General features: G+C 42.5%; 1 protein-coding gene across 2 annotated transcripts in view; it reads right to left on the reverse strand.

The window, feature by feature from the left end:
• Positions 1 to 911: 911 nt before the first annotated feature.
• HMGN3 (high mobility group nucleosomal binding domain 3) overlaps positions 912 to 25,791 on the reverse strand; it is a 31,314-nt gene continuing 6,434 nt past the window's right edge. Inside the window, exons 2-7 of one of the 2 annotated variants that reach the window (XM_066612463.1) lie at positions 14,332 to 14,382; positions 12,200 to 12,244; positions 8,010 to 8,039; positions 7,258 to 7,305; positions 3,143 to 3,256; positions 912 to 2,594 (exon numbers count right to left, since the gene is read on the reverse strand). In XM_066612463.1, the coding sequence (XP_066468560.1) occupies positions 2,556 to 2,594; positions 3,143 to 3,256; positions 7,258 to 7,305; positions 8,010 to 8,039; positions 12,200 to 12,244; positions 14,332 to 14,382 (327 nt within the window). In that variant the 3' untranslated portion in view covers positions 912 to 2,555. The other variant, XM_066612462.1, reaches the window with a different exon arrangement.

Consider the following 25,791-nt stretch of genomic DNA (forward strand, 5'->3'; position numbering starts at 1 on the left):
TGCTTAGAGCAAAACTTTGCCAGTACCTATGTAGAAATAATATTACATAAAAATTTTTATGAAATAAAATATAATAATTGGATAATAAAATTCAATGATTTTAACATGTCCAGCCAGCACACAGACAGTTGTTCACAAGGCATAAACACACAACCACATAAATTACAACTTAGCAAACAACGGGGTCTTCATAATCGTAAATGTTAAGAACTCCACAAATGTAGAGACATGACAAGGTTTCAGGGCTATGATTTGAGAGCTCTCATTTTTGCAAGGCCTGAACAGTTTTCCCTTTTAAGCTCTTGGTCAATGCAAGCACCATTCACTCTATTTTCTGTTAGTAGAGTCACTTTAAGGATTGGGTAATAAATCTCTTGTGTCTTAATTACCTATCTGTAAGATGGGGGATAATAATGCCTTCCTACATCAAAGGGATATTGCCGAGAAATTCATTAGTGTGCATGTGTTAAAGATTCAAACTCCGGCAATAGGAGCTAAATAACCAAGTCAATAGGGCTTCACTGTAGGAAGCAAATCACAGGGCAATTGTGGATGCTTAGAGGGTCCAGTGCTTGCTCTATGTAAAGAAACAGCAGAATTTTTTTCTGTTTGGTTTTAAACAATCCAGTGCCCTGAGTCCTTGTGATCTGATGAAGCTAGTGAAAATACAGTGTACTGTATTTGCATATAAACTTGTCTGGAATCTTTTTTTTAATATACAACTTATTTATTTGACATATTAACACAAGATATGCTCTTGTTAGGTGTTTATCATTTTGCTTTGCTCCTGTAATGTGCGTGTAGCAGAGAAGCTGAACAGATAAGCTGCTGAAATGGAATGGGATTTTTCAAAGTAGTATGCTACTACGGGTGGTACAATTTTTGCCAACTACTAAATAAGGACACCAGGGTTAGATGATAATTACTTCATTTATTGACTGAAACATGCATATATCCCCAGACATTATAGCCACCAGTGTAGCAATAAAAATAAATGTTACCCAAGGACAAGAATAATTTTCCTTTACTTTCCCACCCCACAAACAATAGATATATTCAAGTCCCAGGCAAAAAAGAAGAAAAAACAGATAAGGGGGAAATGACTAGATGCACGTATTGGGCTGAAGCAATGCTAACATGGGTACTAGAAATTGTTCAGCTAATTTAACACCACCATCACAACCACAGACCTTTTAAAACATACTCCATCTACATCAGCTCTACCAGGTACCACACACAGGGTTGTTTCAACCTCAATTGTGATACATTAGCTGTCATTTCTCTGATTAAGCAGGAGAAATGACCAAATGTAGATTAAAATTGGAGCAGACTGGAACTGGGGCTTCATAGATGTTTATATGGTCATAATTCTGATAAAGCAGAAAAGTGATGGTTACGAGAAGGAAGTATGAAATCAAAGCCATTCCTCTGCCTTGCTTAACTGAGAAATAAATTCAGTTTTCATGGCTCAATTTGTATCGTGCTGTTATAGTACAGTATTTATAAAGCCTATTTAAGTTGAAGTAGCAAAGAAGGATGCAGAAAAAGGCTCTTGGTACACAGAACCTCTTGTTCTTTTGTCAGGCCCTGCACAATCCGTGACTCACCCAGCTGAACACAGATCATCAGCAATGTATGATAACCCACCAGGGACACAATAAAAGTTCTGCCTGCAAAAATGAGGTACAATTTCTGAAATATCTAGCTGATCATAGTGCATGGCTGATAGACTGCTTTTGGCTTAGTCAGTCACAAATTGGGCAGGGCTGTTAAATGTATGTCAACATTTACACATATTTTTATGCTAGATCTTCACATGTCGTAAATGTTGCATGAGGAGCACAAAGCACTTTGGCTTTTATCTACAGATCACTTAGTTGGAATATAAGCACTCTGGTCTGATGCTATGGACCTTACTATAAAGTACATATGTTTAGGATTGTGGTAAAAGCCCCAATGACTTCCATGGTCTTGGACCCCAATATCAATGAAGTTCTAAATAAGTGTGCTTAGTATCTTTTTAAAAAGAATGAAGTATTTATAAGGCATCTGTCAGATTTACCGAAAATATTGGGAAATTATATTTGTTGGCAAAGAGATTTTATTTTAAACAAATAACCCAAAATAGTCAGCAGGTGGCCATACCTACACATGTTTCATTAAAATCGCATAAACCTTAAGTACAAAAGCACCACAAATTATTGCTCTAGAAAAAACTGCAAGAAAAATCCAAACACCCACAGTAAAAACATCACCAGATGCACAAGACATAAATTTCTGAAAAGCGAAAATACGGAATGCTTGTCCAATCTTACAAATGCTTTTTCCTATGTTAAACTGATACTCCCCCCTCTTTCTTTTTCTTTTAACTTGGCAACATTGGGAATTTCTAGAAGCATGGGGTTTGGGGAGTGGGGACAGGGACCGTGTTCATATACAGTTTGTCAACTTATCATAAGTCCTAAAAAATTAGCATTTACAAAATACTTGATAAAAATATCTTTTAAAAGTTGTCCAAGAGGTACATAAAATCATCCTCAAATGTTCATGTCAGTTTACGCGCATTTGTTCTCTACAGATTCAGTTTTCTGTGCCTGAAAAAGGTAAAGAAAAAAATGTTACAGCATTCACTCCTCTAGGCCTGTCCTCAAAAAGGCAAAAAACCAAACCCCAGAATGAAGGAGAAAAAACCAAACCAAACACTAGAAATCTTTCCTTTTTGCTTCAATGATTAGAAGAGTCCAAAGTCAAGCTTTTGAAATATGATCATTTATACAGACAGGACAACTATAAGCACTCTTAAATTATTGGTTCCTGATTTGCAAAAGCCATAGAAGCCTTACCTGCCCGCTTCCATTGTTCACAATGAAAAGCACCACACTACTATCTGTCTCTAGTCACTGCACACATGCAGAATTCTCTATCGTACCCTTAACTTTCACTGTTTCAATCTGCCCTTTTACTGACAGTGTGCTGGGTGGGGCACCTCTGGATGTTGAAACACTAACAGTTGAGCGAGAGATGCGAATCTGTAACATCATGGGGCAATAAAAAGAAATATTATGAACATGCTTTCAATGGCTGAAAAATTGAATTACAAAACACACTGACTGAATCAGCAGGAGCTTTGTGTGTTAAGTACCTCTTCCGCTTTATTTTCACCATTTTCAGATGGTGTAGTACCTTCCTTTGTTGCTTCTTGCTTTTCATCCTTCTTCCCTTTAGCACCTTTGTTAGCCTTTGTTCCAGGTTCCTTCTGATAAGAGACAAGAAAGTTGGGACATGCATGGGTAATAAGTCATGAAAACTTCCCAAAATGTTCAGCCTCTCCAACATCTGTGCAATAAAAGAGAAAAAACTAGCAACTGGGTCTTGAAACTCAATCAGGATGATTGAACAACAGGGGGTCAAATTACATCTCTGCACAGGTGGACACCAATGGCAAATTTCTAAGTAAAATGTAAATTGTGTTTTGCTTCTGCCATTCAAATGAAAACATTGAGGGTTGCTCTGTAACTGCTAGTGACCATTGCTGCCTCTCCCCACTTCCAGTCCTTGTGCAAAGGGGGAAAGATGTGTGTTCTGTCCCTGCACCAAGAGAATATGCTTCTCCCCACTGTGTTCAAGACCCATACATGAGATGTGAAGAGTCCAAGTCACTTGTGCTTCTCTCCTTCAACTTATGTGGAAGGAGACAAAGTACTACTTCAATTTTGTGTATAGAAAATGTACCAACACTGAACAAACATTCTCCCTGGGCATTCCACAGAGGTCAACAATCTGCCATGAAAGCCAAGCAATTGACTGAGGACCCAATCCTATCCAATTTTCCAGTGCTGGTGCAGCTGTGCCAATGACCATGCCTGCATCTTGTGGTGGGAGGCAGTCACAGAGGCCTCCTTAAGGTATGGGAACATTTGTTCCTTTACCTTGGGGCTCCATTGTGGCTACACCTGTGCTCGAAATTTGAACAGGATTGGGCTCTGAGTCCACAGCTGAGTGTTCAGCTATTCAACTTGTGCTATCCTGCCTAGTTCTGAACCAGCTGTGCTTGAAGGGATAGAGAAAATAATGAAGGGTGCAATCCTAAAGCGCCCTTGGGCTGGCACAAGTCCCTTGTGCCGGCCTCTGAGAGTTGCAAACATGTAGTAAAGCATGTTTGTGCCCCCATTCAAGTCAGGGAGGCCAGCTTAAGGACATGCAATGACCTCCCTGCTGGCCCCGGGATAGGTGAGTTTGTGCCAGCCTTTCTGGGCTGGTGTGAGGGGGTGGGAGAAAGCGTTCTGGGGATGGGGGCAGGTGGTGGGCAGACCTGTGGGCAGGCAGGAAGCAGGGCCATGATCTGGCACTTATGCCAAATCCTAGCCCTGTTCCTGGGCAGCTGGTCGGATTTGTGCCACCTCTATAGGTGGTGTGGATCTGAGTAGCCCCATTGGGACTGCTGCGGTGTTATCCAGGGTAAGGGAAATTATTTCTCCTTGCCCCGGGCTGGCCTGCAGTCAGCCTCAAACTTGCACTGGATACAGTGCAGGCCAGTCGGCCTGCCTGTTCCAGTGCAACTTAGAATTGCAGCCTTGCAGCGCAATCCTATCTACACTTACCTAGGAGTAAGTCCCATGGACTATAACAAGACTTACTTCTAAACAGACATGCATAGGATTAGGCTCTAAGAGCCCAATCATGTGGTCGGTGGCACAGCTCTGTGCTGCTGACTATAGTTGCAAACGTGCCATCAGGCATGTTTGCGGGGCTCAATGCCGGGCTCCCGCCAGTGCTAGCCCAGTGCCAGCCGGTGCTGGGCTAGCATGCGGCAGTCTCCAAGACTGTCGAGCTGCGGAACAGCAGATGGGGGCAGGGGCATGGAGAAGACATTCCGGGGAGGGGGGAGAGAAGTCTAAAGCAGGCAGAACCTTCCCCATGCTGCTCAACCAGCTGTGAACTGGATGAGCTTGACGTTTGCTATCAGGAGACTTCATTCATCCATATTAGGTTTGTAGGGCTTCACTCTTCCATCAACACAACAAAATTTGGGATAAGCTCAGGAATGTCTCCTAGCGGCTTTGTTCTAAAGGTGTTTCGCCATGCATGGTTTTAGAAAAGGGTTTAAGATGCCTTGTTCTATTCCTCTCTAAAACCAGTGCAAGACTAGTGCTGCAATTACATTCAAAGATCCCTGCTATAAAGATATTTGATGCTAAGTTTGGGGAAAAGGAGCAGAAGGTAGAGTAAGTTAGAGTAGAGACAGAGCTCAACAAATGTTGAAAAACAATTGGGCACTATGCCTAATTAGGATTAATAGTACTGCACAGCCCTTAAAAATAAAACACATTAAACATACTCTTCATTTCTTTTAATGCTTTTATCACTATATTGTAAATTATGTTGACATCCACGCCCCCCAAAAAATTACGCTGTTATAACTGCGCCCAACTTCAGAGGCTACACGTGCTGCTGGCACCTCTATGGGGAATTTGTAAGGCAGGCATCAACACTGCCTTAACCAAGGCTGTTTGGTTCCCCAAACAGGAGATAGCTACAGCTGTGGGCACTTGCAGGGAAGTCAAAATACAGAATTTCATTGCTCTTGGGTCTAAACGGCCTCTACAAAAGTGTATGGAACTTGTGCTAATTTTCTCTAAATTTGATGGACCTTATTCTGGAAAAATAATTAACCTTGGGAGGCTTCATTTTATTTTCGCATTCTATGAAAATTAAGGGATTTGTTTGGCTTTCAAGAAAAAATGAAATTTAAAAGGTGGTATGATCACACTACCAAGAAAGAAGCTCTAAGATACTGTTTACAAAATAAAAACCATGGCAGTTATGTTTTCCACATGCATGTTCACACATGCATAAGACAGAGAACAGGGCCAAAATACAATTCAGCGACTTTGAATTTATAATTTTGTGAAGCACAAAGTACAGTAGTTGATTTCTCTCTCTCTCTCTCTCTTATTCCCATAATTAGACTTTATATGTGTTTACCTCTGGACAATAAAATTTTTCCCTGGTTTGTGTAATTTATGATGCATTATGTCAGTGTTTCTCAAACTGTGGGTCAGGACCCAGTAGGTGGGTTGCAAGCCAATTTCAGGTGGGTCTCCATTCATTTCAATATTTTATTTTTAATATATTAGACATTCTCCCATGGTATATGACTGCATTTGGGGAAATATTACAGACCTGTACTTTTAACAAGCTACTATGTATATTCTTTCAACAATGATAGTAAACTGGACTTACTCCTGGGTAAGTGTGGGTAAGATTACAGCCTAGGATTGTTAAAATTCTTCCTGCTTCATGATGTCACTTCCAATCATGACATCACTTCCCATTGGTTCTGACAGATTCTTATTCTAAAAGGTGGTCCTAGTGCTAAATGTGTGAGAACCACTACATTATGTGATAACCTCTGGCTGCAACCTTGTGCCTTGATGCTGTTGCAAAAACTCTAGAGAAATAAACAGGGCCTACTGACATACAGCTGTTGCGATTTCTTGTGTTTATCAGAAATGCATTTCAGTTACTTCAGTTTATAGCAATTTAGCTACAACTAATGAGCATTTGAAATTGCCTTATATTGAGTAGGATCATTAGTTTATCTATAAAAGTAGAAGTATCCCCCCCTTTTCAACAGTATGCTTTTCGAAAGTCCACTATTTCAATGCATTTCAATTATAACCAGAAGTCATACATTGACACATGGTCCACTCTTTCAAACTATTTCATCATATTTGCAATAATTTTGCATATACAGTGTTTTATTTAGGCTTCCACATGCATTTGCAAGTGATATTTACATTTTTGGTGGCCATTTTGCATTTGCAGACTAAAATAGAGTGTGTGCCGTTATTTGACAAATTCTGGTTTTCAACAGTGCTCTGTCAATTAAGCTGGGGATGCCTGTACTGTCTATAGTATACCATCACAGGGGAGGGTGTGGTTCTTCAGGGTTCCAGAGAGGGAACCTTCTCAACCTATCTGGAGATGCTGGGAGCTGAACCTGGGAGACCTCTTGAATGCAAAGCATGTGCTTCTCTACTGAGCTGGGACTCCTGATTAATGATTAACAGGGCAAATCTACTAACACTCTCCTGGGAGGAAGCCCCACTGGACACAGTATGACTTACTTCTGAGTAATCACACATTGGATGGCACCACAAGAGCTTCCATTAAGTTCATTTTGGGAAGACTGAACAAATGGATGCCCCTAATGTGCAGAGGGAAGAAAACTGAGTTTAAAAGATAAATTTTTACCTTGGTGGTTTTCCTTGGCTTAGGCTCAGGTTTTGCTGGAGCTGGTTTCTAGGAAATATTTACAGAGAGTCCCACAGTTAGTAGTTACCACCAAAGGTCACCCTATCTTTCCATTTCTTCGCATAAGATGCCAAAGAAGTCAGAGGTGGTTTCTGTCAATATGCTTTTACCACTTAAATCAAAGCTCTCTTATACATATCATCAACATGACAGAAAGTCTTCTCCGCTTGTTACAATGAGAAGCCTCTTGTATTATGAGAAGCCCTTGGCAAGAATCTCCTGAAATTGTCAGTTGACACATATACATAGTAAACATTTTTTCTGTGAAGGAAATGGGATGAACCAGCCAAATTACACAAACAGGACCAAATTCATTAAAAAAAACAAAAACTACCCTCTGTCAATCACTATTTTTGTTGACATCAGCAAATATACAGCATATGCTTTGAATTTTTATGAGTTTGGCTAATCTGAACACTGTGCAACAGGCTGTGATGAGTAATTGGGCACTTTTACAAATGAACCAATAAAAAAGATGTCTTGCAAATATCCTGGAGACTCTCTTCAGCCTTTGGAAGACAATACCCTCCAGCCAGGGCAGAGCCATGGAATCGGTTTCAAGGTTAAAGACCAACTTAAAATTACCTTGTTTTACCCACCACTGAATGGCATGATCAGGGTCCATCTGTATGTTCAGGAATAAGTGAGAATGTGCCTTCATGTTTACTCAAACAGCTGTTACAAATACTTACGGCTGACAATCTTGCAGATCGTCTTGTTGGCTATAAAAGGGAAAGAAAATATCTTTGTAGGTTTGCAGCAGTTCACATCCAAACAAGGTAAAAATCTGTCACTCATTTGTGAACAAAATAAAATGTACCTGTAAGACAACAGACATCTTTATTAAACCAAATGCAAAGGTTTTTGCATCCTGAGGGATTATTATTTTAGATGCACATAATGTACTTGCCCAGAAGACCATTTATTCATTTTCTACATTTTGGGATTTTATCTACCTATTTTGCAACTGTGTTTGTTTCTTCACAGATTCAGAATCTGTGACTGAATGAGCAAAAATGGTCATTCAGACTAAAAGTCTGAAGTAAATAAGCAAAACCTCCAAATCAACATGACTGATGCTTGGAAAAATAATTTTCAAAAAAGGATTCTGTGAACTCCCAAACACCGGACATTTAGTCAAACTTTGGGTCTAAGCACCCATGGTTTCACTAAATCCACACTGATACTCTGATGCAACTGAAAACATGACTCTACACATTGCATGTTTCATTTACTGATCCTTTTCAAAATAAGGGTGGAAAGGGAGTGTAGGCAAGAAAAGCAGGAACGCATTTGTATGTGGGAGAGCGTGTGGCTTATTTAAAGACCTTTTAACATCAGAAAGAATGTTACTGTCCATTGTAATACGTTAGTCCTGACACAGAAGATAAAGGCTCATTGCTTGCATGCTGCACACTTGGGTCCCTAGCAACACTGACTTGATGTGCACACAAATGTGTGCTTTGAGCCATTTTTTCCTGGTATGGTTATTTTACCAACAGCATGGGGAGAGAAGCTTATGAAATGCTCAGAACTGTGATGGGGAGTATGGGGAGCTTCAGCAGTTCCTGATATAATTAATATCCCAATTGTAAATGTACATATGTATGTGTACACACACATCCACACACATATCCTGCATGCTATTTATAGTTTGTTTTTTTCTTTTTAAAAAAAAGCCTAATTTGGCTTTCAGTTTAAGCATACTGGTTTTTTAGAAAAAAGCCCAGAGAAGATCAAGGGGTCAAAAGCACACACTTGCCTGCACATCTAGTTGGGCCTTGTGCTGTTCTCCTGATCCAACAAAAGTATATCAGGAAAAATGGAAACAGCATCCTGACTGTGGATCTGCCACACTAGAAGTCTGAAACACTGCCACGGCAAGCGGGTGGAAAAACGGACATCCAATATTGGCAGGGCACGCGTGCACCTCCTGCTCTAGCAAAGCGAGAAAGGACTAAGGCCAACTCAGAGAGTCCCACTGTATTTATTGGTGCTAAGCAGATCACTCTTCAGGTCACCAGTAAAAGAGAGTACTACAATAATGGCAGAAGGAATCCAATCTTTTCATGCCCTCCTGGTTCCCGAATGGGTACAATGTTTGCAAAGGTTAACTATAGCACATACTGTTGAAGATATTTTTGCCTGGATTTTATACTCCAGGTCAATCCTCATAAAACCTTGTTTTCCTGGTTTTCAGTACATCCTAAAAAAACCTAAAAGCTAATTTTCACCTGAATATTGAAGGCGGCTGATTTGGTTGCAATAGCAGTCATTTTCAGCAGGAAGGGACTGGCATGCATTAGAAGCTGTCTGCTGATACCTAGCCAGCCCAACAGCCTATCCAGCTAAGCACAACTAATCTTAAAGAACAGCAATTCTCCAGGATTACAGACAGGCCTTTTCCAACTATGCAGCCTGAGATCCTCTCAACTGAAGTTGCAGGTACTGACCCTTGCCACCAAGTAACCTCTGCCACGATGCTACAGCTTCTTTTCCTAGCACTCCAAAATGGGTACAGTTCCTTCTCTACAACCATCCTCCTACAAATGTGCACTGGCCCGCAATATTAGGTGAATGTTCCTGCAGTTACTGCTTGTGTGTCGAATGCTGCTTTTCACTACTGAGTCCGGCAGCAGAGCACACCAAGTCTTCAGATTTGACTGTGAGCTATCTGAAATATGTTCTTTTTAATGCTACCATTTCCTCCGTGACACTGCAAACATACACTTTGGTCATCTTTTCTTTTTTCAAAATGAGAGGATAAAATATTGGCTTATGGATATTTTGATGCTTTGTTTTTCAGCTGCGAGTCAGTGGAGAAGCCAGTCTGGCCTCCAAATGCTGCCTGTGTGCATGGAACTGTAAATCAAGAAGGGGGGGGGGAGCTTGTATTTACAGGAATTTTGTTAGAGCAGACACAGGGGCTCTGAGTTAGAGAGATGAAGTGAACTAGTTAACTACATCATACCAATGTCAAGTTGAGGTAAACTTCCAAAGAGCTTGCCACATCCTTCAGGAGCTATGAAGAGTGATTGCTATTGTTTCAAAAAAGTATTTTCTCCTATATAATCAACTGGTTTTAAACAATGACAACATAGCCTCAAGCCAGCTACCTTCACATGCTTCACAAATTTTTACAATTCTAGTTTCTTACAATTAAGATGAAGGTTTTCCAAGTTCAGATGTGCCCTCTGGAGAACATTAAAGTGCTTCAGAGGAGAAGCAATTCATTGTTAATTATTGTAGAAACTTGGTAAATAAAAATGTGTCTTTCAAATTAGGATTTTTTTTTATGCATACTGGCATTGTAACATGGCATCAAAGAACATGCATAATAATTCAAAATTATTAATATACAGAAAAATCATGTGATCACTAGGCAAAAAAGAAATTGCACAAAAAATTAACCACCCACTCCTGTCCCCCATCATTGGCGCCAATGTAGCCAAGTTGAAAGAGTACACATTACATCAAGTGGTGGTGGGGGCTATCGGACAGCCAACAGGAGGTAAGTAAAAACAATACCCTTCAAGGAGGCTGACCGATACCCTATGGCTCTCCTAGGAGCTACACCAGCCATTCTGCTGGTTAAGTCTGAGTAAAGAAAACGTGGGCTAGCCTGGGAAAGGATCTGGCAAATGCAAATCTGGAGATTTGATAGTGAGAATGTCACAAATATCCTACATATCAAGAACTGTTTAATATCAAAGGCTACATCAACCAAATTCTTTTGAATGCACCTTTGGCTCCAGATCTAAACACCTCAGACTATAAAATGGGCTTCCATGGAACACTGAATACAGCACAATCTACTGACAAGGTCAAAGAAACAAAAGGAGCTGTGTAGCAGGACCCCTAGTTTAATGGGATTTGAACAAGACAACTTCCCACTGGACTGTGCCCAGAGTATTATACTGCAGAGAGTTGGATATGCAGATTTGGCTTCATGAAAGAATGGTCCTCTGAGGAATTCTTAGTTTGCAGAATGAAACATGTTGGGCTCAAACCTGCTGAAGCAATTCATTCTGAGCTTATTGTTTGGTCATGAGAGAAGCTCTGCATGTTCACACCAGATTCACAGAATGACCAAAGCAGCTACTGCAAAGCAAGTTCAGAAAGCATGAAAGCTTGCTATAATCCATGGCGCATACAATGATGCGGCCATATGCATGGATGACTCAAATGAGCCTTCTACCTAAAGGAAAATGGGGACAGATTTCATGGATCACCAGTATACATAACTGTGTCATATGTTACACAGTAGACATTGCGGAGGAGCATACACATTCCCTGACTTATGGACATCTTACTTATGGACGTCCAAGTTCTAGATGGCTGGGTGGTACTTCCATGCAGGCACTGTATGTCCTTTGCTGGTGCTTCCATGCAGAGGCAATAGTGCTGGGCTGGCAAGAACCAGCTGTTCTAATCTACGGTGGTCTGAAGTTACAAGTGACCCTCCAGAACCTAACATCTCCATAAGTAGGGGAATTATGGCTTAATCTTATGAGGCCTTTACAACAGCCGATCTTGTGATCCAATGTCACAAAGGCCACAGTGGTGCTGCAAATAGCACATAGCTGCTAAGTGTGTTGGAACTGCCAGTGCAAATAGCTGGAAGTAACACATGCCTGCCACTGAGGGACAAGGCTTATGCCAAAGCAGGTAAGGTGGCGATGGGAGTGGGTTATGGGTGGTTCAGGAAAGTGGGAGCTTGACAGCAGTCACTGACCCTGTATCTTATCTACATTTCCTGCCCCAAATCTGCCCCTTTCCTCTCTTCAGACTTACACCAGAAATATCTCAGGTGTGGGTCCTAGGAGATCCACTGGTGATCAGACAGCCTACGGGGAGGTAAGTAAAAATTATTTTTACTTACCTTTACTGGCTGTCTGCTCCCCCTCCCCGCATTCTGTTGGCGCAGCTTCATGGTGGAAGGCGGTGGGGGATAGAATTGGGCTGTTAGTATAGTCATGCTTTCCTGTTACACCTATGGAGAAGCACTCAGGTAATTATACAAACTGGGCAATTCAGGGGCACTCTGAAGGAAGACTGCAGAGAAACGTGATCCAAGATGATATTTTTCTTCAAGGAGGCTTAGGCCTCTCTGCTGTACCTTATCATTTCTGCATCATCCACATTGTCAAAAGGCAGACACTTGTGGTGTGGTGGTGTGATCTAATATCACATTTCTCCTGTTGCACAAAAGGTGAATGTATGGCAACGCCATATGTATTTCAGAACCACCATTTTTGAAAGAAAACAAAAAGTGTTGAAATAGATTAAAAATCCAATAGAGACAGGACCAATTATAACTCTCGTCACTGTGTAGCTGATTCCCACCCACTCCCAAACTGTGTGAATGCATTAACTGGACTCTACAGGAGGACAAAGTTTTTTTTTTAAATACATGAAACATGCAAAATAAAGATCTGTTCTTACAAGAGACCTTTTTTGAAAGAATAAAAAAAGCTCCAAGATTATGCAAGATAGTAGAAACTGCTTCCCAGGCATTCCTAAGGAAGAACAGAACAGCTCCCAAGGATCCCAACTCCACTGTTCATCCCCACTCCAAGGCGCAACCCACTGCCTTCATGCTGTCACTGCAGCAGACCAACGAAGTGACCCAACATGATGCCAGATGGAAATGAGTTCAATTGCAGAGCAGACATGCCCTCAGAGATTCCTAGAACTCCAACTCTCATAATGCATTTGCACATCTCTCAGATTTACAAGACAACAGCAATGACTTAAAAAAAATGTGAGCAGCAGCTGGCTACTGCTGCTGGCTACTGCTAGGTTTAGCTAGAGAAATGTGGGTTCCATGTGATTACACCATGAGAGTGTGAGACCTGGAATAACAATCAGTGCCCAACACAGCCCATCATGACCACAGTACCTGTGAAAGGAGAGATCCATTTATTTGTTTGCTTGCTTGCTTACTAAATTTGTGCCCCCCTTTATCTCCCCTAAGGGCATTTAAAGTTGAGCTGTTTTGCTCTCGCTTGATGGCACAGAACACAGCAGCACATCTGGGGGCACTGTGCTAGTACCTTACAGAAAATGGGGTAGTCTCTGAGAGCTTCTTATTTCCCATAACAACCTGGTGCGCTGAATACTCATGTGCCACAGGGTGAGGGATAAAACAGTGATAATGACCTATGATAATTTCCCTGTGCATGAGTCCTGGACCTGCGATGGACTGAATAGAGCTTAGTATTTTTGGAGCTTTTTAAAGTGTTCAGAGTACTGAAGCAATGTGAACATATGTTGTGTAGCAACTCATCTCCTCCAATTGGCATCTGTTGTCTGTTGGCATATGGAGTTGGCCCTTTGCTGCTGAGGTCAGCCCATGTGCACTGGTCTAGTTGCATTTGTGACAGCCATAAAGGTGATTACATTGGTGGAATGCATGTTTCACTGGCATAATCATTCAATAGGATTGGGCCATTAGTCACTACAGTATAGCAACTCTCACCTGACACCAAATTAAATACCCCTCAGCGTTCTGGTCTCTAAATCAAGTTTCCAGCTCCTCTCATTGCAAAGATAAGCTAGTGTCATGTGGACAGTAATAGTGACGCCTCAGGAGTTGACGGAGTTTGTGGGAAGCTTTAGCTGTCTGCATACTTTCCTGCCCCTCTCTTAAATTAGCAAAAAAAAAAAAATCCCTCTGTAGCACCCTGGAAATCAGCTCTTGAAGATGCAAACAAAAGGAGGACTAGTAAAAACTGCCCATTTCCCCTTGCACAAACTGAACTTTTTCCACTAATTGGAGTTCTTAAGATTTTTCTTTACCCAGATATGCTGGATTACTGAGCTGTTATATTTACATTTTATTTTGACAGAATACACAAGACTGTTGGCCCAACCCACTATGCACCACTTCTTTGGCTGTAGATAGAATCCTGGTCCACTCAGTTCTCTACTATACAGCCATACAGATGCCATATTACAGAGTTACCATAAAAGAAAGAATTGGGGGAAAGCAAAGGAGGGAGTCACACTTGCCTCTTGTTTTGTTAGTTTTGCTGCATCTTTGCCTTCAGCACCCTCTGGAGACTATAAAAGAAAAGGAACATTTGAGCCTATTACAATGTGTTCTACTCAATTAAATCAGACAATAAGATATATTGGACAAAAATTAGAAATTCTTAAACTGCAGAAGAATCACTTCCCAGAGAGAGGTTTAATATACCTTGATTGCAAAGCCAAACATATAATCATAGAATATCTAACAAACAAATTTTAATCGGGCTGGATTGCATTCAGGTCACTTCCTTGACCTGCCAATTCTAAAGATGTTTCTTACACTGCAATCTTATGCATATCTCCTCCACTGAATTCAGTAGCACTTACTCCCAGGTAAGTGTGTAGGACTATTGCCTTAAGCCATTTCTGCCCAATGTTGCTCTAGGCAACCGGGATCAAATGTGTACACCTTTGGGCTCTGCAGAAAGGGAGAGCTGGTTTTAAAATTTTCATTACAGACCATTTTAAATTGCTTCTGAAATAACATGTTATTTTGAATGTTCTCAAAATTTACTATTTCGTTTTTGTGACAAATGGGCACAACACAAATGACTGGTAAATCCTTTACTGACAGCCCAACATATCCCTCTGTGGGTTAGTCCTGTGGCAGAAAAAGAAAGGGAAATGGCCGATAATAGCTGAACCAGCAAGAATGCAGGCTAGAAATACACAAGTTATGAAATTCTCTTGCTTTCACATGCAACACGAGCAAAACATCACTTTGAACAAAATGGCAGATTTACAAGACTGCATTCAAACACATCCCAAAGTCAGTGCAGTGTTTCCAGACTAGAGCCTCAGGGCCAGAGATGGTCCTGGGCTTGTTTCCATCCGGGGCCGCCTCTCACTTTGCCGCTCCCCACCCCCTAATCCAGAAGTAATTGCAGTGAAGTCATCACTACAATGCCAGGAGTTGAAGCCTCTCCCAGTGCAATTCTGCACCTGTCTGGGCCACCCCCTCCTCTCCTCTAAGGAGAGGAAAGAAGCAGCCCAGAGTGGTGCGGAATGGCGCCAGAAGTGGCTGCCATTCCCCAGGGCCTAGGAGAGGGGGGTAAAGGGGGTAATTTGTACCAGGCCCAAGGTCAAAAGGGGGGCCAAGAAGCCAAAGGAGGGGGCCCAGAAATTTCCTGGGATCTGACATTTTCCTATCTACTCAGTCTTGTTGCCTGTACGGGATGCTGGGGTCACTACCATGACTGGGGATGCTGGGGACACTACTAATGTCATGTGGGTGGGTAAACCTGGGCTCCAAAGACTTTTCCAGCTGTCTCTACCCTCTCCTCACCCTGCTTTGCCCCTCCCTGCCCCTATTCTGCTTGCCTATCACCACTCTCCCCCACTGTTTCACCCTTTGCAAAGGGACCCAAAAGAAACTTCGTACCCCCTGATAAAATTCCTCTCAGACCCTGCCATTCCCAAGGTGGTGTTGCTCTGGGATGTGTCTTTCCTCTCCTCCAAGGGAACAAAAGATGCGGCCCAGAGTGGCATGGAATCGCACATGGAGTGGCTGCGAATTGCATGCCACTCTGGGCCACCCCCTTCCTCTCCTCCTATAGAGGAATGACGTGACACAGAGCAGCATTGCACCAGGTGTTTTATTCACTCCCGGTGTGATTCTGGGTTGGTCTGTGCCACATCTTTCCTCTTCTCCTATAAAGGAGGAGAGGAAGAGGGGTGGACCAGAGTGTTGAAGAATAGTGCTCAGAGTGCCTGCAATTCACAGCTACTCTAGGGTCGATACCATGCTGCTCTGGGCCAAGTCTTTTGTCTCCTTGGAGGAGATGAAAGATGTGTCCCAGAGCAGCATTGTGCTGGGAGTTGCAGCCACCCCCAGCATGATTCTACACCACTCTGAGCTGTGTCTTTCCTCTTATCAGAGGAGGGGGGTGGCTCAGAGCAATGTACAATCGTGCCTGGAGTGGCTGAAACTTGCAGCCACTTCAGCCACGATTCTGGACCTCCACCTCCTTCATTGGGAAGAGGGTGTTTTTTAAGAAGCCAACAGAGCTTCTTATTTTCTTAAAGAAGATATCTTTAAGAAGAGTTTATCTTTTTTTAAAAATGGGCGGGAAGGGCTGAGGCTGATGGCACCTCCTCCACAGGCATGGTGCCTGGGGCATCTGCCACCCTTGCCCCCCAGGTACACCACTGCCCAAGGCTGATCCCTTGTCTGTATCAGTCTTTGGGGGGGAAAGCAGGAAACACATTCGCCAGGAAGGCGCCACCTGAGCTGCCTTGCAACATAAAGGAGACAGTGCTTGTATCCCACAGTGACCGTTTCCAGCTGATTAACAAGGTGCATTCATAGGCTCTTAAGAGGATTGAAATAGTTAGCAATTGGTAAAACAAAGGTCTGAAGAGGAGCCTTGAGATTTCGTCTAACAAGGACACAGAAAACCACAGGGAAACCACATGCTTCTTTTCCTACCTAGCCGCATGCAGACTTTGCTAATAATTAGAGGAGGATCACAAGGAAGAGAAAGCGAAACTCTCTTTTCACATTCATCCTGTGTCTAACTTAGCTGAACAACATGGTTCCCCCAATTCAAGTCATCCAACTGGAACGCTGCATCCCTATGTTCACTTCCCTAATAGAAAGTCCCACTGAAACCTAAGTGGACATGCATAAGACTACACTGCATGACAAGCAAGTGGACATGCATCTAGTCAACTGTTTTCTGCTACCAAGAGATGTCAAATGTTGAAGTAAAATACAATCAACAAATTAAACTTGAAATAGCTCCAGAAGAAGACTTGGAGGCAGCTTCAGGTACAGCAAATAATCAATTGCTGATGTACAAAATTCTGGCTTCATTTACAAGAAGATAAGAGTCACCAGAAGTGGCAGGAGGGGTTGATCCAGTGACAATGGCACATGCCTGATCCAATGCCCTCTTTTTTTTGAGTTATCCAGCTCCTTTCTTCTCCTTGGACTCATGCTAGCTACAGAGCTGGCACAGGTCTAAGGAGACCTATTGCAAAGCAGAATTCTCACGGAGCGGTAAGGGGTGCCCTGGGCAAAGAAGCACTTTTTCAATTGGTGCTCCTATTACATTTAGCAGGGGGAGAGTAACTGTCCTTCTTCACCCCAGTACATGTCTTTTCTAGTGGCCATTTACTGGTGGTGTTCTGCATTTTTATGTAGAGAGTGTAAGCTCTTTTGGGCCAGGGAGCCATTTAGTTGATTTTTCCTCTGTAAACCGCTTAGTGAACTTTTTTCTGTTGAAAAATGGTATGTAAATATTCTTAATAAAATGATAATAATGGGAAATAATTTTCCTTTCACCTCTGAAGCTTCCTGATCCACCCACCCCTGCTGGATACTGCACACTTTTTGGGATGGCTGCAATGGCAGTGAGGGGAAGGCTAGAACTGAGTTCTCAAGAAAGTCTGCAGCAATAGATACAAAGAACATCCCTTATTTGTGCAGTCATAAAGTAGGGCTGATAGTCTGATCCTACACTTACTCCCAAGTGCCCTCCATTGAACTCATCACTATGCAAAAAGCTGCAGTTTCAATGTTTCAAACCATTTTTGACTAACTTTCCTAGAGACAAGAAGCAGCTGAAAGAACTATCTTCAAGTGTTGCCCATTGTTAGTGTTTTATCTTGAGCATCTTGTTTGTTTCTTTATCTAGACACTAACTTCCAAAGCCCTCTTTCATTTAAGAAATAAAGCAGTGCCCTAAACTCACACAAATGCAAAACAAGCAGTCAAATGCATCAATGAAACCAGACCCATCTGCTCCTTTTTTCTACAGGACAGTGAAGTGATGGTATGTTGCAAACTCGTCCAGAGGGATGGAATGAGACAGATTTGTCCAACAGGTTGGAGTTATAAACATCAGGACAACATAAGCTACCCTCCCGCTGTATTTTTAATAAACTCTTTTTGTATTTTATCTTATAGCTGGCTTATCTTATCATCTCTTATCTCTTATCTCTTAATCTTATAGCTGGCTGAACTTGGTGACAGCCTAGTCCAGTGGTTCTCAAACGTTTTTGCACTGGGACCCACTTTTTAGAACAGCAATCTGTCAGGACCCATGGATGTGATGTCATTAACCTGGAAGTGATGTTGTGGCTGAAAGTGACATAATCAGTTTATACTTCAAACCTAAGCTGGACCAGTCAAAGGTCCCATTAAATAGAGCACTTGTGCTGTTATTATGTATAGCTTGGAATTCCAGCTTTGAAGTCAAAGCAGAACACAGACTTGGATCCTTCTCCAATCACACAGCTCTCTCGCCTTTCCAGCTTCCGACCTAGTCAGGGCAAAGCACCATGCTTTTCTTTCATTGGTAGCCCGCCCTGCCCAGCAACTCTGTACCCTGTATTTTCAGTGGCAGCTGAGCTATGTGCCACACGACCCACCTGAAACTAGCTCACAACCCACCTAGTGGGTGCCAATCCATGGTTTGACAAACCCTGGCCTAGTCCCAGTCTTCCTTTACTACGTGCTCTTTGGCAGGATTTGGGGAAATTCTCCACAAAATTGGGAGAGACTTCTGAGGACAGTGTCTCTCTGCCTAGCTTCATCTTTGTGGTGGCAATGGAGTTTAATAATTTTGATCCTGACATCAAAATGTCAAGACCTGGGGAAAGGAGGGAAATGCCAGACATCAGACCTGGGGAAAGGAGGGAAGTGCCAGATTCAGGACTCCACCCCCACCAAATACCACATTACTCAGGCTGCCATCCTACGCACACTTCCCTGAGAGTAATTCTGTCACTGAACTCAGTGAAACTTAGTTCTGGATTGTGCTAAGAGTAAGAACGAACCCTTAAAAAAAACAAAACCAAGACCAGGATTTTTAAAACATTGTTTGCTATGCAGAATATTAATTATCCAACTTTATGCTGCTTGTTTAAGAGTTATTGCATTAATATACTGACATATCTTGATGGAGGTACTAAACAAAACTTGTACGTTAAAAGCCCTCTGCACATAATTCATGGCTAAAAATTGAAAGGTTACAACTTTTAAAAAAATCTGTGGAATAATTTAGAGATCTTACGTTACAAAAGACATGGTGTGTCCTTTAATGAACGTCTTAACAATAAACAACAAAAGCTTTTTAAACTGTGTTAAGTCTTGTATTGTGGCAAACATTTTGTGCAAATGCCAAAGTTGGGGGGCATGAGTGGAAGGAGGTGAAGGGTGAAATTGGATTCTCTAAGACAGTCTTATCTAATTGTAAATGATTTTTTTTGTAGAATCTCCTTGAATTTAAATGCCGCGTTGCTATGAGCTGGTGACGAGACAAAATGTATTGATAAGCCTTGCCTTATTAACTGCTTCAATTACCATTACAGCTGACTGAAGGGGAAAAATATTCCCAAACCAGGCCAATGGCTCAGCAAGGACTCAGAAATTGCAGCTGTGGAAAAATGATTTTTAAACTGCAATTTGCAAATGCTTGGCAACGTCTATCCTCTTCAACCCACAGAATCAAGTCACACAATCTGAATGAGTATCTCGGACCTTCGCCTATACCTGGGGTCGGCAACCTGTGTTTTCAGAGCCGCATGCGGCTCTTTCAGTCCTCTGATGCGGCTCCCCAGTGGGGGCTGGAAGTGGGGCGCCCTTCCCCTTGGCCTCCGCCCAGCCAACCCAGCCCCAAGGCGAGCAGGTGCGGGGGGGCAGCCAGGCACCTCTTCCCTGCGCTCTTCCTTCCTTCGCCCTGCAGCGGGCAGGGGGCTGAACAGAAGAGGCGAGGCTGGTCGGAGAAGCACAGGAGACACAGCGCTGCTGAGGCAATGGGCAGGAAGGAGCGAGGTGAGCTGCATTCCTGTCCACACTTCCCTGGAAGGAAGCCCCGTTCACTCTACTGGGGCTGACTTCTGAGGAGACAGGGAGAGGAGCCTGTCCACACTTCCCTGGGAGGAAGCCCCGTTCACTCTTCTGGGAGGAAGCCCCGTTCACTCTTCTGGGACTGACTTCTGAGGAGACAGGTAGAGGATGTCCCCTGGTTTTGGTGTTATGTGAGAGTGTAAAGAGCATCTCCCTATCCACTCTGTCCATCCCCTGCATAATTTTGTATGTCTCAATCATGCCCCCCCTCAGGTGCCTCTTTTCTAGGCTGAAGAGGCCCAAACGCTGTAGCCTTTCCTCATAAGGAAGGTGCCCCAGCACCTACAAGGGAGCTACAAGAAGGGGCTACATTATAAAAATGGGACCTGTAAGAGGGGAGCGCATTATAAAAGTTGCATATACAAGAGGGGAGTGCATTATAAATTGGGACATACAAGGGGGAGTAATAACTATAAATCTCTTTATTGTATTGAAAAATACTAGTCATTAGATTTTGTATTTCATTGTACCTCTTTTACATTACTGTGGAAAAGACACAAAGATGACTATTTACTGTTGGTCAGGATTTTCTGCTAGGGAGGGCACCAGCCCAAGTCTTGCCTATAGGCCCTGGGAAAATAAATTAGTATTTAATTTAAATGTATTTTATTTTAGCTCTTTCGTTTTTTATATGTAATTCTAAATTTAAGATTATGGTGATCTTGTAACATTAAAATATGTTAAATATTGTTTTCTCTGTAGAGTTCATTCATTTCAAAAATGCAACACACTATAGTTTTTTTATACATAGCATAAAGGTAAAAAAAAACTATATATGCAGTGTTATCTTCATTTTAGATGTCAAAAGGGTTTTGTGGCTCCCGAGGTTTTCTTTTCTCCAGAAAACAGGTCCAAATGGCTCTTTGAATGTTTAAGGTTGCTGACCCCTGGCCTATACCATCTGTCCCCCCATGTCTTTCAGGTAGGTCCCTATTCACTTCAATGTGTACTTTATTTTTAATATATTAGACTTGATGTGTTTAATAAACTCTTTTTGTATTTTATCTTATAGCCATGGTATGTGGCTACATTTGGGGAAATGTTACAGATCTGTACTTTTAACAGTCTACTATGTATGTGCTTTTAATAATGATAGTCAATGGGGTAATGATAGTAATGATAGCCTTGTGGCACATTTGCAACTCCCAGTGCTGGTGCTGGAACACAATAGGACTGGGCCCTTAAAGTTCAATCCTACCCCCCCCTCCACTGATGCAGCTGTGCCACTCCTGATGTTCTCTTACCCTGAAGAGACCTCCAACTGCCTCCTGGGGTAGCAGGATACAGCAGCGGCTGTTTCCATGCCTCTGTACCACAGCAGCAACAGCCTGGATAGGACTGGGCTGTGAGTCTCTTCCTGCTCCCTTCTAACCAGAGAAATCTTGCCCAAGTCAAAAATTTCCAGAAACAGCTGCAGGATACCAGCTGACCTTCCCCATAACTGCAACAGGTTTAAGCTCTGCATAATGGATAGTAGAATTGCTGGATTCTCTGCCTCGGTCTTCTGCAGAGGCATGTGTGTAGGACCCCTGCATCCACAGACCCCTGGGTCATCATGTACCTGCTGCAAATCCTAATAGCCAGCCCCCTGGTTAATTTCCATGAATGTATACTCAAGGTCGAGATCATGATCAAAGTGCTTGGCCTTTTAAAAAGCTATGTTTAAGTTACAGTATTTTTTTAACTAATGTATTTAAATTATTCATTTTAAGTAATAAATGAGGCATACAACTCAGTCCTCATCATATTTATCTGAAACTTGTTAATTTAAAGTGAAGCATAGCTCAAGATCTCAGCAGGGCACCCAAATCCTCCAAACAGTCTTGAAAGAAAGTTTCATTGAAATCAATGCACTTGCCTTCTAGGTAACTGGGTTGGTATCCAGGAATCAGAATGCAAGTCACCAGATATGCCAACGACAAGTAATCAATGTAAGCAAAGCTTATATATACTTGACTTGGAGTATAACGTTTATCAGGTGCATTGATCCATTTAAGTATAATATTTTATCTCACCAGCTTACATCTGCTAAAAACCTATTTTAAATATATATTTCATTCTCCAAGATAACTGTATAACAATGGATTATAGACACTTAATCGAGAACTGATGACTTGAACAGTATAGCTTGCTGTACATTTAGGCATACAGTGGAAAGTTTCAAATACAGGTGAATGTCACTTAGCAACATTCTGACCAGTGATGGCCCACATATGCTATGGCCGCCACTGATCCCTGTCGCCCTCCCCCCCAAAGTCAGGGGAGCTTCCCTCACCACCAGAGGTTTCTCTGAGCCCTGCAGAGGGTAGCACGCAGATTTGAGGCTGAAACAGTCGAAGTGACTTCTGGTTTCCTTGGAAAACTGGAAGTGACTTTTTTTGCTTTATAAGGCATTTGGGGGCTTCCCCAAGGAAACCAGATGTTGTGTCTTTTAGGTTATTTCAGCCATTCTGAGTCTTGCAGAGGCAATACACAGATGTGCACTGCCTCTGCAGAAAAGCCTCCAGAGGTGAGCACAGCTCCCACAAGTTCGGAGGCTACAATTAGTGTCAAGCCTTGCTTGATGATAAGGGTGCTGGCCCGCATCCCTGTCCTTAAGCGATGCATGACCATTTATTTAGCCTTATAGTCTGACAAGTGGTTTGCCCTTATAGTCATTAGATTTTAGGGTGAGGTATTTTACTTTCTGTACCAAGGTAGAATTCTCTATAAGCACACAGATAGACCTATATGATAAACAATGTATCAGAGGTTACCATGTTGATTCAGATTGTCAGCACAGACTAGCAGTGGCTGTGCCCCAGTCATAAACCAGAGTCTCTCTCAGTCCTACCTGAAGATGCCAGGAACTGAATCTGGGTTTTCTGCAAAGTATGTACTCCACCACTGAGCTCCACCACTCCATCAAACAGATGTCACAAAAGAACAATAATTATAAATGGAACGAAGATGATGTAGTGGTTCTGGAGTTGGACTTAGACCTGGAAAATCCCAAGTCAAATCCTCACTCAGCCACGAAGCTTCCTGGGTGACCTTGGGCCAGTCACTGTCTCCCAGCCTAACCTACCTCACAGGCTTGTTGTGAGGACAAAAGGAGAGAAGACAACATGTACACCATCCCGAGCTCTTTAAAGAAAGGACGGCATAAAAATGTGAAAGAAACAAACAATATAAAGCAGTAGCAGACAAACAATTTCTATAATTTTTAGACTTCCTGTAGAATCTTGCTGGTCACTATAGGAAATAGCATGCTCTGGACTAAGTGGACCTTTGACCTGATTCAACTAGGGTTTTCTTTTGCTTTTTTAAATTGTATGTGATTGGCTGCTCTTGACTCTCTAGCCTCTGTAGCTCACATGTATTTCGGTATTCTTTGGACTACCACAGCTGCAGCAAAACAGTTGTGGGAACAGTAGCCCTTGTGAGCTGTTTGAAGATGCAACCAGGAAGTAGTTTGGGGTTCAGTGCCAGAATCAGGGAGTTATGTAACAACAAATCTAATGATGTTGGGTCTATGACCGTAAATAAAGAATGATGATGATGATGAACAAATCTAATGGCATACCACTTCTGACTATATGTAACTCCATAGACTTGCCCACCTCCAATCTGACCAATATGTCTTAGAGGATCCTCACCCTATCCACCACTAACCTGGTTTTGGACCTTTACTTTGTTCTACTGATTGTGCTTTCTCTTTTCCAAGGCAACTTGAAACTCTCAGAACCTGCACTGTCAACTGCCTGCGTTTTGGGTACCTTCAGAGATGGGGCCTGCAGACTAAACTGCGAGAGGCCACAGCAGCCCTAGCTCTCCCAAGAAATAAGCACCCAGCAGAAGCCACAAGAAACAGAGAACATTTCTTTGCTCATGCAACACCATATATGGTAATACAGGTGCAGCCTATTTATCCGCGTTAGTTCCATTCCGTGACTCGGCATGATTAACAAAAAATTGCTAAATTCCATAGAGTTACGCAAATACACTGCAGCCTGACACTTCCGGATGGAAGGAAACTATGGCAGCTGTTATCAATTTGCTCTGCTCCATACTCAGCCTCCCCGTTGCCAGCTGTCCCACTGAGCTTTTAAGAGTCCAGCCCTATGTGTTTCTACTCAGAAGTAAGCCCAATTGTAGTCAATGGGGCTTACTCCCAGGAAAGTGTGGAGAGGATTGTAGGCTAAATCACATGCTTTGTTTGCTGGGAAGGCTTGCTTGTGTCGGTGATTGCCTGCACCATCTCAGTGGGGAGGTTGCTTGTGTCGGCAATTGCCTGCACCATGGGGGGGAATTCGGCAAATACTCCCTGGGTTTTTTAAAGCAATCCCCTGTTGCTACCACATCTGCCCCTGTGTGTGTGTGTGAGTGAGAGAGAGCTCCACCTTGTTGCATGTGTTCTGGCTGCAGAAATTTTCACACACACCCTTCCCCTCTTCAGCCTCTTTGCTGGCTCAGGGGCTCCAGGAATGTTACTGTTCTTTCGCAAGGGGAATCTCTTCCAGGGCTCCAGGGCTATTTCCCTGCATGGGTGAGTCTGAGCCTTTTTGCAGTGTTTTGGGCTGCCAGCGCAGGGCAAAGGAGGTAAAGGTGTGTGTGACTTTCAGTACCCCCACCCCATTTGCACTGAGACAAATCTGCAGATAAAAAATCTGTGGATAAATAGGCTGCACCTGTAGTCTTAAAAGCAACTGCTCCAATTTTATAATCTCTTTTTAAAAATCTGTGGGTGAGTAACAAACAGTTAAGGACAGCGAATAGTTAACAAGCAATTAGTAAAAGGTTGTTCTGTTTATAATCCAAAAGGTGATATGCGCATACAAATTAAGTTTAAACACACTTTAGCAAAGATTCACAGAACTTTTTGTAACTATTAGGTCCTTTACACACATAACAGAACAAAGGCTTTTACCCTTTTACCTAAGAGACATCTCTACAAGTGTGACTGAACAGGTTCAACCTGTTTTAGTCCTCTTGTTGGTATGACAGTTTGGAAATAAAACGTCTCACTATCAGACAAGTTAAAAAGCAGCAATCCTACTCACACTGCTCAAACAGTCAGTCATTCTACACATTAGTCAAAGCAATATTTAGGTACTGTCGAGCAGCTCAATCCACCTAATGCCATGCACAGCAATGCAGCAGTGCCAGTGTGGGCTATCCTATGGGGGATTTTTGGCTGCTGGAGGTCTCCTTGGGCTAAAGGTACATTTGTCCCCTTGCCCCAGGGTAAGCCCCAGCAGCTGCAATGGTTCAACTTAGACCTGTGCCAGTGACATTGCTGGCACAAGTCCATGTTAACTGGGATTTGGCATGTGCTGGCGCTATCAATCCTGCCCCCTCTCGGGCCCGATTCACCCACCCATAAAAATATAAATCAAGTCCTGCTGGATCAGGCCAAGGGCCCATCTAGTCCTGCTTCCTGTAGTTTGCGCCTTGATTTAAGAAAAGTCAATAAAAGCAGGATACTTGTTCTAATATTGGTTTTGATTCTGATCAAGTTACTAAATTTATTCAAAAAGTCAAACACTCAGGGCACAAGTCTAACCAGTTCTACTCAGAAGTAAGTCCTATTTTGTTCAATGGGG

This window comes from Tiliqua scincoides, chromosome 1, assembly GCF_035046505.1.
Source record: "Tiliqua scincoides isolate rTilSci1 chromosome 1, rTilSci1.hap2, whole genome shotgun sequence".
Classification (NCBI taxonomy): domain Eukaryota; kingdom Metazoa; phylum Chordata; class Lepidosauria; order Squamata; family Scincidae; genus Tiliqua; species Tiliqua scincoides.